The following is a 16662-nucleotide window of genomic DNA, read 5'->3' on the forward strand; positions in this document are numbered from 1 at the left end:
ATTTTTAAAAAACTAACAAAAGCAATAAAAATAGAAAGCATTAACCTAAAAGCAAAGATACATTACATATAAAAAGACTACACTAATGTATGAATAAGAGGAATCCTAAAATTGAATCACAAAACAAAACTTACTATATACTATTTTAAAATACCTAAACAAAGTGACAAAAATACAAAAAAATACAGCGATAAATAAATCAAGCAAATGCAAGCTAAATTAAAACATGGGTATTGAGGAGGGCTCGTGGATGTTATATGCAACTAATGAATCACTGAACACTACATCAAAAACTAATGATGTACTATACCGTGGCTAACCGAACAAAATGAAAAAAAAAACAAACCCCAAAATTAGATATAATCTTATTATCTGACATTTTAAATTACAGGACAAAAGTATCCAGTGAAACAAGAACAACAACAAAAGATATTGTTATAATGATAAAGGTATTACCCACACTGGAATTCTAGCAGTCATGAATTCATATGCAACGGAAAACATAGTCACATACAATAGGAAAAAAAAACCCAGAACAACCAGACAACAAAAGGAGAAAATTTGTAACTGAAACGTTTCATTTACCTCTGTCTCAAGTCATGACTCAGCACATGGACCAATGGGAAAGGTTATAGAAAATCTAAATAATGTATTTAATCAAAATATAATTTGCATAAGATATGAAATAATAGATCTTATATAGTTCTCCTTCTCTGAAAATAGAGTAGGCCTTCAAAAAAGTTGACCCATATAAAGAAAACTTCACATGGCAATAGTTTGGTATCCATGATTCTGTACAAAGGGAGAGCTGTTTCTAGTTGGACTCCTTATGACAAGTGACTCCTTCAGAAGGAATATAAAAATTGTCCCCATGGGTAAGAATGCTGCTGGCGGTGACAGCTCTAGGTACAGTTTATGAGAACTGGAGAGGGGCTGGAGAGGGAACGCTGAGCCGTCACAGAAGTGATCTCTACCTGACTAAGAAGAATACAGGCGGTTTACGCTGCCCAGAGAGGTCACGGATAAAATGATGTAATGCTGCTGAGCACTATATGGAAAGCAAACTTTGATAAGCACAAAAGGAAATACCGGGGACTTTCCACTAAAGTATGAACACAAGACAAAAAAGTAAAATCTTAGTTCAAACTGGCATGAAACTAGGTAAGAGTAGACATGCAGACCAGAGTCAGCAAAACCTGGAGGGAAATCTGGGAAATACTGTTCAAAACAGACTTTTCTCTTGTCTGAAGAGTTTGAATTAAGTATTTCTTGAAGAACCATATATTTAGTTTTTCTCTCTTCATGGCCATCTATTGCCCTTTTGCTCTGTTATATACTAAGCACACTGTCACAAGTTCTCTGTCCCTTTACTGTTTCTCTTCTGCCTCCATTTCCTGTTCAAAGGAAACAGGAGATAAGCTGTTCATTACATTTTTCTCCTTAACCCGAGGTTGGTAAAACACCCCCAAAATATTTCCTGGTGTTGACGATGGATTATGAGAACCAGTAGAACCAGGGCAGCAAAAGCTGGCAGCACAACGTCAAGGGCAAAGTTTAGTTTGAGTTCAGATGGACGGTTAAGGATGGAAAGAACGAATAATGTGCTATGAAGACTAACATCCTAGAACGGCTGCACAGTTCCTCAGGCTGCGCTTTCTCATCTCTTCGCTGGTTGGACGATGAGGCTGCAAGAAGCAATATCTTCCAGTATTTAAACCAAACGAAAAATATACCTTCCAGGGACAGAATCATGTGAGAAACAGATGGTTCAGTCAAACTTCCACTAAATAGTGACAACTATAATTTCTTGCTCTTATGGATAAGCCTTTCTGTTCTTTTAGAAAATGATTCAAAGATTCTTTCAAATAAGACTGTCCAGTCTACACAAGAATATTACTGAGTTTAGTGACTACAGTGAAATCATAGTTCTTATATAACAATGAAAAAAAACAAGCTGTGTTGAACTTTTCTAGGAAAATTCCTAGTTAATTTCGAGGAAATATATTGCAATGTGTACGGGCAACAGCAAGTTTTATTTCAAATCTGAGCACGGTTTAATACTCAAATGGTTTTCTTCATTCATTTCTACTTTGAAAGCTAAAAGGAAAGAGATAAAGAATAGGAATAAAAAATAATTGGCCATTTAAGTCACTCTCTGATTCTGGAAATAAAATATTTTAATTCAGTTCCACTTAAAAAATAAAAGTACTTTCTTACTCCCACACTGAGCACATTAACATTTTCACATACAGAAAGCTTAGGTACATTCAATTGCTTACAAGACATGTCTCTACATAATACAACTACATTCACGTGAAGTGTATAAACTTCTATAATTGTATGTATTTGTGACTTGCATCTGGTACTTTTAAAACTAACACGTAATATGCTTATTTTCTAAAAGTCAATTCTTAGATGATGATCTAAAGTTAGGAGAGTCTCCTGAAGAATTTTAATAGTTGTGTTCATATGAGAATTCAATAATTTCCTAAACATAAGCTTCAAACTAAAGCTTCAGCAATTTAAGTGAGCTGACTGGCAATGCATGGAATTCTTACCACGTTGTACTGTTTGGTTTACAGTTTAAGTCATTTCGAGTGGTTTATAATTATTTGTGCATTAGGGGGAAAAAAGCACCAAGGATAATAAATATTTTTTCACATCATAGATGAAATCACAAAACAATGATCTCAATTTCCTTTCAAAATCTAATCATTTTCAAAAGAGCATTTATTTCAAATGTTCAATCTTTAAACCTTCTTAGTGAGATCAACTGATACACTAGAGATAAGAATGGAAATGCTAAAAAGAGGTGCTATACATAATATCTACTAACTACAGAATTCAGACACTCTTCTCACATTGATGATATCCATTTTTGAACTGATTTCCTTAAGATCTAAAAAGAACTCTGAAAATAAGTGTAACATTTATAAACTTGTCAACTATATCTCTTAAAAAAAAAAAATCTAAAGATATCTTTCTTCCCAACACATGAAGCAAAATTTTCCTGAAGAGCAAAAGCACCTTATGGTAAGGAAATATATAAAGAAAGTATTTTCTACAAATTAATATAGAAATTTATGTGCATAAAGGTGTAATTATCCCAGCTGTATATGTAATATTTTAAATAACACACAATAAAAAAACTCAAAGCACATATTGAAAAAAATAACCCATATGCTAATACTCCAGTTATTAAATATTGCAGCATATATGTAATTCTAGCAACTGGGGGGGAAAGTTTCTCATCTAAATGGTCAATGAAATCTCTTTGGAAATACACTTAAAAAATCTGCGATCAGTAATCCTGACTGTCAAAATCCTAACCCAAGCTATAGGTTTTTACAGCTAAGATAAAATCCCATGAAAATGAAAATGTTATATAGAGGTCTCCTCACAGATTCTTGAGTAAACAGCATTATTGGTGTAACACTGGTACAAGCTAGCTGGGGTCTTCCGTCCTTGTCTTTACCAAGGGCACATGGTAAACATAACATTAAGAATGACAGACCTTCATCACCATAACTTTTGCCGCTCATAAAATGTTAATAAGCATTGTCTTAAACATTTCAAGATCATGAGAAAAGTTCCTTACCTGAATATATACAAAGAATTCTCTAGATTTAACATATTTTAAAGTGAATTCAGAGATGTATTAGGAGAAACATAAACTACTTGCTTTGACAGTTTTCAGTCAAGGTTTATTATGTGTCCTTTTCTACTGAACACGTGATTTTTATATATTTAAGGACTTCCAGCTTCTGCTAAGATTTCATTTCTTTTTCCCAGTGGTTTTTTTGTGTTCATGCATTTCTGTTTTGTTAGTTATATTCTTTTTTCGAGATGAGGTATTAGGAACAACTGCATTAGAAGGTCCGCTGGTAGCTATACAAAAAAAGAAAAACTATTGCTTAGATTTTCGCAAGCAATTCATGTTCAAATAATACTGCTAAGTGACAAAAATAATTACTTTATAATTGTGATGTAAATGAAACACTGTAAACATTCAACAGAGCACTTTTAATCTTTTAACTTTTTAGAATTCAATACCAATACAAAAAAGTAATGTCAATGGGATGTGTTCACAAAACAAATTTCTCTTTTCTCTCTACATTCTTCCTGGAAAACTAATTTGTTCATCATTTTTAACTACCGTCTATTGTGCCAACAATCTTCAAACATACGCTTCTGTCCCAGGTCTTTTCCCTTTACTTCAAAATCTATATCCTGAATATCCTACTAGAAATCTCTGTATAGATAACTGACAGGAAACATAAACTTAATCTGTTTAAAACTGAACTTCTCATTTCCCTATAAACTCTATTTTCTCCTCTATCTCTTATGTCACCACTACTTAAAAAGTCCGAAGGTGGGGCGCCTGAGTGGCTCAGTCGGTTAAGCGTCTGCCTTCGGCTCAGGTCATGCTCGCAGGGTCCTGGGATCGAGCCCCGCATCCGACTCTCTGCTCAGTGGGCAGCCTGCTTCCCCTGCTCCTCCCCCTGCTTGTGCTCTGCCAAATAAATAAGTAAATAAAATCTTTAAATAAATAAATAAGTAAATAAATAAATTAATAAAAAGTCCGAAGTGCAAACTTTGGATAAAATATGAAAAACAACTATTTGAAGACACTGAAGAGTAAACAAAAGCAGGCGTATACTGAAAAAAATCAACACTTGGAAGAAAGGAACCCATGTTGAGTTCCCCCAACACATACACACTTTTTAAAAAGCTTTTGGTCTTAAAAAATGGGGTGCCTGGGTGGCTCAGTCAGTTGAGTGTCTGACTCTTGATTTCAGCTCTGGTCATGACCTCAGGGCTGTGACCAGGCTGGGCTCTGTGCTGGGTATGGAGTCTGCTTGGGATTCTCTCTCCCTCTCCCTTTGCCCCTCTGATCCCCCTGCCTGCAGCTCGGGGCTCACAGGCGCTCTCTCTCTCTCAAAAAAAAAAAACCACCACCACCAACAACAACAAAAAACCACTTTTGGCCTAAGGACAGTATCCAGAGTATCCAGTCTGAACCACGTGCAATGTCTAAAACTCCAACATAAAACTCATTCTTAGAGCATTAAGAACTAGAAGATAAGTATTGGAGCAACTATAGCTGCTGGAAGTCAGGTGGGAGAGCCCAGAAAGGGAAAGCCCCCAATTCTTTGTATAAACCCTGATCACATTTATGGCATGAGTAGTAAGCTCCGAGAAGTCCAGCTGAGGCTAAAAGAAACGAAGTGAGATCTGAGCTGCCAATAACTTCAAGGGACACAGTTTTGTAATCTGAGTTCAGCCAAGGTTAACTCTTTGCTTTAAAAGAACCCAAACAACTTAAAACTCTTGGGAGAAACATAACAAAAATAACAGTCTGGAGTTTATATAACATCTCATTCATAGTGTCTAGGATACAATCCAAAATTACTCCATGTATGAGAAAACAGGAAAACATCTTTCTTCTTGAGAATGGATAAATTGATAGAGACCAATCCTGAGATCAGCCAGATTAGTTTTGCAAGAATTTTAAAGCAAGTTCTTTAACTCTACTCAAGAACAAAGGAAAATATTGCTTATAGCGAATACAAATATAGGAAATCTCTGAAGAAAAAAAATTAAAAGAATCAAAAAGTGTCTAAAACTAAAGAATAAATATCTGAAATAAAAATCCACTAGATAGGTTAACAGAAAAATGGAGAGGTAAAAGTGAACATCAACTAAGATTATTACCAAAAAAAGTCCTAAGCATGCTTGGTATAGTCAAACTGCTGAGAGTCAAAGATAAAATGAAAATACTGAAAGCAGGTAGAAAAAAAATAATTCATTAGCCCACTGCATACATTGGAACAATTCAAATTAACAAAGACTTCTTATGAGAAACAGTGGAAACCAGAAAACAGGAACAACACCTTTAAAGTGCTGAAAATTAAAAAAAATAAAAAAACTTTCTTCCTAGAATTGTCTATTCAGCAAAACTACTTTTCAAGAATGAAGGTAAAATAAAGACTTTTTCAAGTATAGTAACAGACCTGAAGTATAAGAAATGCTAAAAAGATTCAGGTTGAAAGCAAATAAAACCAGATGAAAACAGACTCAGTAAAAGGAATAAAAACTGATGGCTAACGTTTGGCTAAATAAGAGACTTTTTTCTCTTCCTACTATCTTTAAAATACATATGACTGTTTAAAGCAAATACCCTAACACTGTATTGTGGCCTTTGTAATATATGTGGAAGTACCACCCTGGACAACCACGTGTTAAGGGTGGGAGGAGACGAAGGTAAATGAACGTATAGTTGCAAGGCTTCTGTGTTTTACTTTGAGTGGTATAAAATTATCTCCAAGTAGACCACGAAAAGTAAGAGATGTATATTTACAGCCACAAATAAAAGAATAATGCAAAAAGATAAAGCTAAAAAGTTAATAGAGAAGTTAAAATAAAATACTAAAAAATCGTAAATTAATACAAAACAAGGCAGAAAAAAATAAAAGAATAACAATCAGAAGGTATAAACAGAAAATAGTAGATCTAACCTAACCACGTCAATAATTACAATGTTTTTTTTTTTTTTAAAGATTTTATTTATTTATTAGAGATAGAGAGCCAGCGAGAGAGGGAACACAAGCAGGGGGAGTGGGAGAGGAAGAAGCAGGCTCATAGTGGAGGAGCCTGATGTGGGGCTCGATCCCATAACGCCGGGATCAGGCCCTGAGCCGAAGGCAGATGCTTAACCGCTGTGCCACCCAGGCGCCCCAATAATTACAATGTTAATGAACTGTAAACATTGCAACTATAAGGCAGATATTGTTAGAATGGGTGTTTTAAAGAGCCAAATGTATGTTGCCTACAAAAAAAAAAAATCCCTTAAATATGAAGACACAGTCTGTTTGGGAAAATACTCCATGCATACAGCAAGCATAAGCAACATGAAGTAGCAGAATTGATATCAGAGTAAATAAACTTAAAGCAATACTAGGAATCAGAGGGAAAATTCATGATGATAAATGGGTCAATACATTAGGAAGTCATATCAAATATAAATGTACGTAATAAAAAAGCTTCAAAGCACAGAAAAAAAACTGACTGAACTAAAGGTAGAAACAGACAACTCCACAGTTGTGAGTGGAAATTGCTCTCTAAGCAATTGATACAACAATGAGAATCTCTCCTCCCGTGCATATGTCCCCACCCTTCAAAACGGAAAAGACACAGAAGATCTGAATAAGATTATCAGCAATTCTGACCTAATGGGTACTGATAGAACATTATATCAATGAACTAAGGAATAAAAGTTCTTTTTTAGTGCTCTTGATAGATTTAAGATGTACCAAGTCCAAATGGTAAGCCATAAAAAAAGTTTCACATTTAAAAGAGTGCAATCGGTGTATGTTACAAAACAGTGTATGTTTTGTAACTGCAGTGCAATGAAACAAGGAAATTAGTAACAAGATATTCAAATCCCCACGCCCAAATATTTGGAAATTAACCAATATGTTTCTAAATGCTCCATTACTCAAACAATAAATCACAAAGTAAATTAGAAAATATTTTTAACTGAATGAGAATGAAAATAAAATGTAACTTTTGTGAGATGAAGCTAAAAGAGGGACACTTACAGCTTTAAATGTTTATGTAACAAGAAAGAAATGTCTAACAAAAAGTGATTTAAGAAACTAGAAACAGGGGATAAAAGTAAACCCAAAGTAAGTAGAAGGAAGAAAATATTCAAGAGCAGAAATCCATGAAATATAAAACAAAGAGCTAAAATCTAGTTCTTTGAAAACACCAACAGGATGGATAAATTCCTAGTGAAAGTAATGAAGAAAAAAAAACCGGAACACAAATTATCAGTATCATGAATAATGGAAGTTATTACCACATTCATTAAAAAGATAATAAAGTAACAAGAAAGGTGACAACTTAGATAAAATGAATAAATTCCTTGAAAAATACAAGTTATCAAAGCCATCACTAAAATGAAACAGAAAATTAATTCTATCAAAATTTAAGAAACATTATCTTACAAAAACTCATTCAGAAAATAGAAAGAGGAAGAAATACTTCCCAAATCATTTTATGAGGCCAACATCAACCTGATACCAAAATCTTAAAGACATTACAAAAACTAAAAACAAGAAAACAAACAAAAACAACTACGGGTCAATCACTATCTTTCACAAATGCGGGTGCCCAAATCCTCCAAGTCAAATCTGAATCCAGCAACATATAAATAAATTATTCATCATGACCACAAAGGGTTTATCCCAGAAATGCAAGACTGGATTTTATTGGCTTACGTTATATTTGAAAAGTCAAATATAATGCCATTTCACCGTTATTATTTAAAAATGCTAATGAAATAATGCATTTATTGTGTGTCTAATACGAAATTAGAGAACAACAATGTACCATGATTCAAACAGTATTCAAACCCTAGGTCTACCAATTACTAGTTATGTGAACAGGGATAAGTCACAACCTCTGCAACTTTTTCATCCATAACGGCATGGCCATGGGCCACGTATAGAAATGTAAGAGTAAAAATGTGCTTTGCAGCATAAAAAAACTATATAAATGTTAGCTTTGAAATGTATATGGAATACACCATAACTTATACTTAAGATACTTAAGTTGTCTGTACCTGTATATTCTGATCATTTAAAATGTACTAAGTTTAAATATACTTAAGATATTGCCTTTAACTTATAAGGCCTGATAATATGACAGAGCTATAATTAGGTATAAATATCAGGTCAGTAGTAGAGTGTCATCAGAATTCTTGTTTTGGTAATCATATAAATACATCACCAGTGGAGGGGGCTAGGTTGGGTCTGGAAGAATGGGAAGTAAGGGGAGAACATTTTAGAAGAAAAATGACATGAGCGTCACAGGGATTTATCTGGGGGGAAGTGAAGAGAACAGGTGGCAACACTATAACAACAATAGCGGCTAACATTTAGTGAGTGTTTACTGTGTGTGTCAAGTACTTTACATATACTATTGTATTCATTTCTGACAACCTTTAAAAGAGGTACTATTACCCTGATTTTATGACTATGAAACTGAGGATCAGAGAAGTTAAGTAACTTACCCAAGATCATATAGCCAACAGGTAGTAGAGCTGAGATTTTAACCTAGGTTCCTCCCACTCCCAAGCACAAACTCTTAACCAAAAGAATATTTGAAAGCACTGACATGAGGAAAAGAATTAAGAGATTTCCAGGGAGGATACAGTCAAAACCTTGGAGCTATCTAGAATTCTCTGAAGAAAACAAGTATAGGGTAAGAAAAAAGGGAACCATTGAATGTCCTTTTTGGCACAGGAAAGTAGGAAGAAGAAGGACCGTCAAACAAGAAGAGGAGGAGAATCAGATAAAGGGAAAGAGCACCAAGACACAGTACATCGCAGAAGTCAGAACAAGATAAGATTTCCGGAAGGATCAATCACATATGCCAAAAAGTAAAAATAGAAAGAAGTCCGGGTGCTTGGCTGGCTCAGCTGGTAGAGCATGACTCTTGATCTTGGGGTTGTGAGTTTAAGCCCCAGGTTGGGTGTAGAGATTACTTAAAAAATAAAATCTTTAAAAAAAAAAAAAGAAGAAAAAAAGTTGATAAAAGATAGCTGAATTTGGTATTCATATCAGTAGACCGAGAATGGAGAATTAAGATACTGTAAAGAAAGAGAAAAAAATTTCATATAAAATGACTAAAATAATGCCTAGGCTCAAAAGAAAAGCATGAAGGGTTCCTAAGTTAGTTTGCAGAAAAGTGTTAAGTATGAAATATGTTTTATTAACAGATACAGGGGTGGGAGAGACAACAGATAAAAAATACAAATACATCAACAGACTACAATAACAGTTTCTAACTCTAGGAATTGTAATGATCCTTCTTAAAAACAGATCTTGAACTCAAAAAGCAAGTTATTATTACTCCTCCAATTGCTATACGGAATCCAGAAATTCACACACAGTCCTAACCTGGCTTGCTGCTTGCTTTCGTACTCTTTAAGGTAGCTGGTGGTGTTGGGAGGATCTTTGCAGGTGTATATGTATTTAAAGATATTTTTCTTCTCATTACTGGACTGGAACGTGAAGCTGTAGAGGCTGAAAAAAAAAACAAACAAACCAGATATGGCAGTTCAATAATTTCCTGCTAAGTCCTTACATTTAAAAAAATTTTAATGACATATTTAGTGGACTTATGAATATATATTACAGGAGAAAACAGACAATGTAAGGTTTAAAGAGTAAATTCAGCAAAATCATCTTTCTTATAAAAAGTTCTCTCGTGCTCTTAGCCAAATAGATGGTCTGTTTCTACTATAAATAATAAGCATTTAGCAGTATTTGCTAAAGGTATGCCAACAAGAATAGTTCAACAGACATAATTTTATCTTGCCCTGATAGAAACTCAGATTCTTAAGGGATGGCAGAGAGCTTATGACAGTTTTACTGCCTGGTTAAAAAAAAAAGAGAGAAAGAGAAAGAAAAAATAAAAAAGAAAGGGGAAGGGGAAAAAAAAAAAAAAAAAGACAGGGTCCCAAATTGTTTTTCTCTTAAGAATACAAAGTAGAGATTCAGGGATGGTTAATTTATGAACACTATGGTCTATTAAACTATTACACTTAATAAACTAATAGATTATAAGTAATAAATCAGATTGTCTTCCCTTATTACCTAGCTGAGATTTAGTTTAATGCAAGGGAATTTTAAAGATTTTTTTTTTTCTTTCTAATCAAGGTGGAGCAAATAAGAGATGTGAAAAGGAAAAGTAGAGATAATTCTTAAGTATGAGTTCCTCTGGGAAAGGATAGGCCAGAACAGAAGAGCTACAGGTATGAGCTTCTGAGTTCCTAACTGGAAGGAGGTGGAGAGTTAACAAACAATAGATTTGCCTGTTTTTGCAATTTTGGGGGAGGACCTGATAGCAATGAACATCATGTCTCTGAAAAATAAATATGAGGGCCAATTATAGCAACAGTGCCTTAGATGGTTGATATCTATCTACAGTAAATGAATATAAATCCCAATGGCAGAAGCTCTAAGTAGTCATTAATGACATAATACACAAAAAATGAAAAAAATCCCTAAAAGTACCATGTAGAACACTACACCACTACTAAGCTCTTCCCTGCTTGCATATTTTATCCTGTTATCATCAATCTCTAACTTATCCAATTAGCATTTCCACACTTTCCCCCCCATCTGGTATTGTTAGTGTCCCATTTTAAGTTATCTATAAGTTACCACAAAATTGATCAATTTTGTCCTAAGTGAGGAAAAGCCTTTCTGAAATGACAGAGGACTAACAATGTCAGCTTCTTCGTTATATAAACAGGACAAAATCAATATAGTCTATATTATGATGCTAATTCCTTGACAATTCAGGGAATTAAGTATAAATAATGTAAATATACTGTGATTACTATTAATTCTGCCGTTACAGTATAAAATACAGGATTCAGAGAACTTTTATTATAATTAGCATCTATTTTGTTTATTATTCAAAAAGAATTAAAAAACCATACACTTTCAAAGACCTGGGTTTTAGTCTTGCTTGACCACTAACTACTTGATTTCCTCAATGGTGTCTAAGTTTTTTTCTTCAAGCAATAAATTTTTCCTAAATGAAATCTTAAAATGAATGCAAATCAGATACTCTGGTTGGCGCAGCCATGCAAGACATAAGGCCTAACCACTCAGTATCCTCTTCCTCATGGAACTTCCAAAAGCTCTTGGGCATACAGATTGAAGACTAATGAACCAGACGGACTCCGAGGTTTATTCAGTTCTATGAACTGCATTAACTGCATTTACATTCTCATCTAGTTCCCTTAGTAAGAAATGGCATGAAATTTTAAGGGAGCTACATGGAAAAAAAAGAGAGAGCTACAGGGCTTGGGGTACAACTTGTATCCATGATATAGAGAAGAGCTAATGTGAACTGGAAAAGGAACTTAATGTCCTTCATTTCATTAATATACCTCAATAATATATTCTGATGAACTGAATTCACTAACCACAGAAATAAAGCTAACATAATCTAACAGCAACACAGAATATATCTTCAAAGATGATCTTTTTGTGAATATTCCACAATTCTTTCCAAAAACATGTCATTACTGCTATTTCCCTTAAGTCGTTCACTGAAAATCTTTTAAGTCTAAATAGCATTGATATCTATCCTAAATTGTAATTTACTTAGAATCTTTCTTTCATCTCTATTTCAAGATTATAAATCCTTACCCCAGCGAAGAAGTGAAACATCAAGTATAAAGGGGGTGAAGGGGAAATGAGAATTCATTCAGGTTCTCTACTCCATTCTGAGGAAAAGCACTGTCCATTCTATCAGCTTAACAGGGAAGAAAGGGAGACAAACATGCTTCGTTCTCCTAACTCTGACTTCACAGCTCAGAGAAGTTATTTCATTTGGAGTATTATCAGTTCTCGGAATCAGATACATTCATGCGCAAATTTTGAAATGAAAACCTACTGCCTAAAACCATTCCTAAAGCATTTTAGAATGCCCAGATATCTCTCCACTACCGTTAATGACTCAATGTTGACCTCTACTACCAGAGTGGAAGAAAAGGGAAGGCCACTATACTGCAGAAATGCAGGGGGCACCATTCAGACAGAATACAGTGTGAATAGAACTCTCTAGAATAATACAGTGTGGTAGCCAGAAAAGGGAAGAGGATAACAGCAACACACGAAGGTGGGTTTCATTCCAAGAGCTCCAATTTCGTTCTTCAGAGCAACAGACGTACAGTATACACCTTATGAAAAGGAAAAAGGTATACATTGAAAGTCTGTGACTTTCCAAAGATGTGACTAGCCCTGGCAAGATTCTTTTTTTTTTTTTTAAAGATTTTATTTATTTATTTGACAGAGAGAGACAGCCAGCGAGAGAGGGAACACAAGCAGGGGGAGTAGGAGAGGAAGAAGCAGACTCATAGCGGAGGAGCCTGATGTGGGGCTCGATCCCAGAGCACTGGGATCACGCCCTGAGCCTAAGGCAGACGCTTAACCACTGTGCCACCCAGGCGCCCCTCTAGCAAGACTCTTAACAGAGCAGAGCATGCTCTCCCCAAACTGGATGCTTCCTAAACTGGAAGTTCCAACGTGCTGACGGATCCCATAGAGCTGAGAATGACAGCAGTCGGCTGACTCCTCACACCAGAAAAGGTAGCCCTAAAGGTTTCCCAAAATGATGTTCCTTACAATAATGCTATAGAATGTTTAAATGTGTCACCAAAAATGTGTTTTCTCAAAAATAAGTTTTGGAAAATCTGGGTATACAGCTTTCCTTACAGAAGAACCCTAGCTATTTCTACACTAATGTAACTCTCTCTCCAGAGGGAGGTGGGATATAATATACAATTTCCCAAACTTACTGAGCCATGAATCCCTTTTCTTCACACAATGAATGAACCTTTTCAAAATATTTTCTGAAGAACATAACTTGAAAACCCTTTTGTTCTAATTTGCTCTCTTTAGCCAAGAGCTCTGTCTCAATCAGTATGACTATGTACAAAGGTGTTGTGGGGATGGGCATGTGTGCATGTGTGGGTTAGTGACAAATGGTATTTTGTAATTTTTAAAAGGCTTATTATAAAATGACACACGATAAGAATGTGAAAAAAAGACCATGACTCTCTATTGTTGACTTCTATTGCTGGGTCTTAGATTTTTCTTTTTCCTTTTTGGAAGGAAAAAGATTTTTGGGAGGAGTCAAGAAAAGTGGCACACTGCATAGTAATTAAACCGAAGAATTCCAAATAATGTTCCTTTATACCCCCCTTTCTCCTAAAATTCTATTCACTACCGCTACTTGAGTTTGTCGTTGTTATTCTTTTTATATTCAGATAATATCTACTGCCACAAAATGATAGTAGTAATAATAATAATAATAATAATAATAATAATAATAATAATAAAAAGAATTTTCCTACAAATTTCAGGGGTCTTCCGTGGAACTTCACTTGATGGAGAAGCAATGGAAGCTAGAAATTCATCCACCTGCTTTAAAGACAGGGCATTGTGAAGAGTCTCTAAAGGACAAATAGATGGCACCATGGAATACAATTCAAAGCCTGAAAAAAAGAAATGAAAAAAATTTGGATATTTAAAAAATCATTAATTAAGAAGGAAGATGACCATTGCTTAGAACTGTATGGGTTAGGTCTTTCCAATCTATCACATGCAAACACATGAGATCTCGGAAGTCATGACACCAGATGCTATGCGATATGGGATTGGAACAAGATGTGACAAAGATCGCATTTTAAATGTAATCACATAGTACAGCATGCACACGATTTCATTCTATATTTTGGTAAAATCTAAGAATGATACTTAAAGAAAAAACCTGGGGGAAAAAACAGAAAACATCACATTGTTTCAGTTTTTATTTTAAAAAATCAGGTCTACTTGATAGGTGAATAAATTAATACCAGGATGTGTCCCTGATGCCAGAATGCTAAAATTAACTTCTGTTGAAGAATAATTATGTTGTAATTGCTTGTGAAGAGTGATTTAAAGTAGCTTTTCTATTCATACCAAGGCCAATGATACTCTCTAGTGTGACCTGAAAACAACATTCATTCATTTATGCTGAAAATGAAATTTCGAAACACATTTTACCTACCTTTATTGAATTAATTCAATAATTCTATTGTTGAAATTGCTAGCTGAGTAAAGTCAGGCCAAGTAAAAAGTAATACAAAATACAGACATGTTTGCATTCAACAATGGCACAGAAATACAAAAACTTCATGAAACAAATCATGCACATATATATTAATACCATCAGTGAAACAAAAATGTTTAAATTTACATTATTTCTTTAAACAAATAGGATATAGGTTATTTGCTTTTTAAAAAAATTGCCTGTTCATTTAAACTTTATTCAACTGAATGGCTTTTAAAATTGCTTTCATACACAACTGAAATGACAAGTCCTTCTGCATCTATTCTTCCCGAAATTCAAACTAATTTTCCTTCAAGGGAAATACTTTTAATACTTAAATTAAGATTTTATATAAAGGCTAATATTATTAAATAAAAAGTAAAAATTAATTAAACTTGAATAGACTGCAAAACTCTCTGATTCAATAGGTATGTGCTCATTTTAACATTGGCTGATATTTTCTTAATTTGGGGAGAAAAGAGTGACCCGAGAACTGCCTAAGTCTTGGCTGAAGTAGGGAAACTATGGTTGAAAGAGAATCTAATCTTCCTATGAAAATAACAAAAGATTTATAAAACTGGTATGTTTGATTTTCAGGTGCAAACCAAAGCATGACGGAACATTACATATACTCAAAAACAAAACAAAACAGAAACTGTACCATAACAGCAGCTAAAGCACCTAAATTAAGCACTAAAAAAATTAGGCTTGCACAAGTATTACATTTTTTTAAAGTACAAGATTCATGCAAATACACGCAAACCCTTTCTTTGCATTGCAGTAAACTTAACAATGTGGGTTTTTTTTTTTAATCCTTTTGTCAGAATGTTTTCTAAGTGTTTTGTAACAACTATTTTCTTGCATTTGCCTGTTAGATTTCCTAACAGGCAAAACAACAATATAACAAGTTCCTCTGGTGACATATTTCCCCACTTATCTTCAGTGAACTTTGTATTTAATGCACAATGAAAGGGTTAGCGCAGCAATTTAAAAAGCCACCCTGCTGTCATGTTTAGAAGCTATAAGAACATACCACTGGAGCCTAGACATTCCACAGAGGAAACGGACCAGCACCTATAGAGGTGTAGGTGTTCTGCACAGAGGCCCAGAAAATAAGGTAAAGCACTGTCAGAAGATACTTGTTTCACCATGTTCCTTGAACTAAAGATGAAGGGAGGGGTAAGTCCATGGTATGTATTAAGATGGAAATAACATAAAAGTTAGGGGAAATAAAAAGTGAAAGAGTCAAATGACAATTCAAAGGACAGATAAGACAACACAGTATAAAAAAGAAAAAAAAAAACCTTGAAAACCCAAAAGACACATTTCTAGAGCTGAAAGGAATGCATTTTACATGCATTAAGTCACACGTGTGGAAAACCCACATTTTAAAAAAAAGTCTTAGCCAAAGGCATATAAAGTCACTCTATTTTCTGTTAAATTTAACAAACTTTTTTTTTTTTTAAAGCTTCAGTAAACACAGATTTGTCCTATAAAAAACTTGCAATACTGGCTATAAATACATAAGTATTCCGCACAAAAACTATAGTCAGTCTTAAACCTGCAATGTCTCTTCTTAGAATTTTGTGGCTTCTGTTTTTCTTGTGACTTTGGTTTTTCTTCTAAGAGGTTCTTAAGTATGTGGGTTCTTTAGAAGCTGCAGCTGTATCAAATAAGGGTCTTTTTCTTCAGAAAGTAGCATTTAAAGAGCTACAAAGGAGGGAAAGCACATTAGGCTTTAAGGCTAAGTTTTCTCTTGAGGATGAGATCTTCTTACTCCACCTCCAGGAAGTATTTAGTGTACTGTTACTTAAGTGTGCTGTTAAAGGATCCAGAAAGGGGAAAATGACTATAAGCTGTGTTTAATCCTCTAGTTTCACGTACATTTTTGAAAGACTTGACTCGAGTTTTTGAAAGATTTATTTGCTGTTAAAAAGAAAAAAAAAATTCCAGGGGATAAAAGTACCTTCATTCCGAATAAAA

General features: G+C 34.3%; 1 protein-coding gene across 24 annotated transcripts in view; it reads right to left on the reverse strand.

The window, feature by feature from the left end:
* Positions 1-2154: 2154 nt before the first annotated feature.
* Positions 2155-16662, reverse strand: part of PPIP5K2 (diphosphoinositol pentakisphosphate kinase 2) — a 69544-nt gene continuing 55036 nt past the window's right edge. For 14 of the 24 annotated variants that reach the window (XM_045808306.2, XM_045808300.2, XM_045808291.2 and 11 more), the window contains 3 exons: positions 13943-14083; positions 9966-10091; positions 2155-3888 (listed from right to left, as the gene is read on the reverse strand). In XM_045808306.2, coding sequence (XP_045664262.1) covers positions 3776-3888; positions 9966-10091; positions 13943-14083 — 380 coding nt within the window. In that variant the 3' untranslated portion in view covers positions 2155-3775. Of the gene's footprint in view, positions 3889-3914; positions 4514-9965; positions 10092-13942; positions 14084-15712; positions 15773-16662 lie in introns of those variants that run through there. The other 10 variants (XM_087861943.1, XM_087861953.1, XM_087861952.1 and 7 more) reach the window with 2 other exon arrangements.

Source organism: Ursus americanus, chromosome 5 (assembly GCF_024610735.1).
Source record: "Ursus americanus isolate L20-20 chromosome 5, mUrsAme1.1.p, whole genome shotgun sequence".
Classification (NCBI taxonomy): Eukaryota; Metazoa; Chordata; class Mammalia; order Carnivora; family Ursidae; genus Ursus; species Ursus americanus.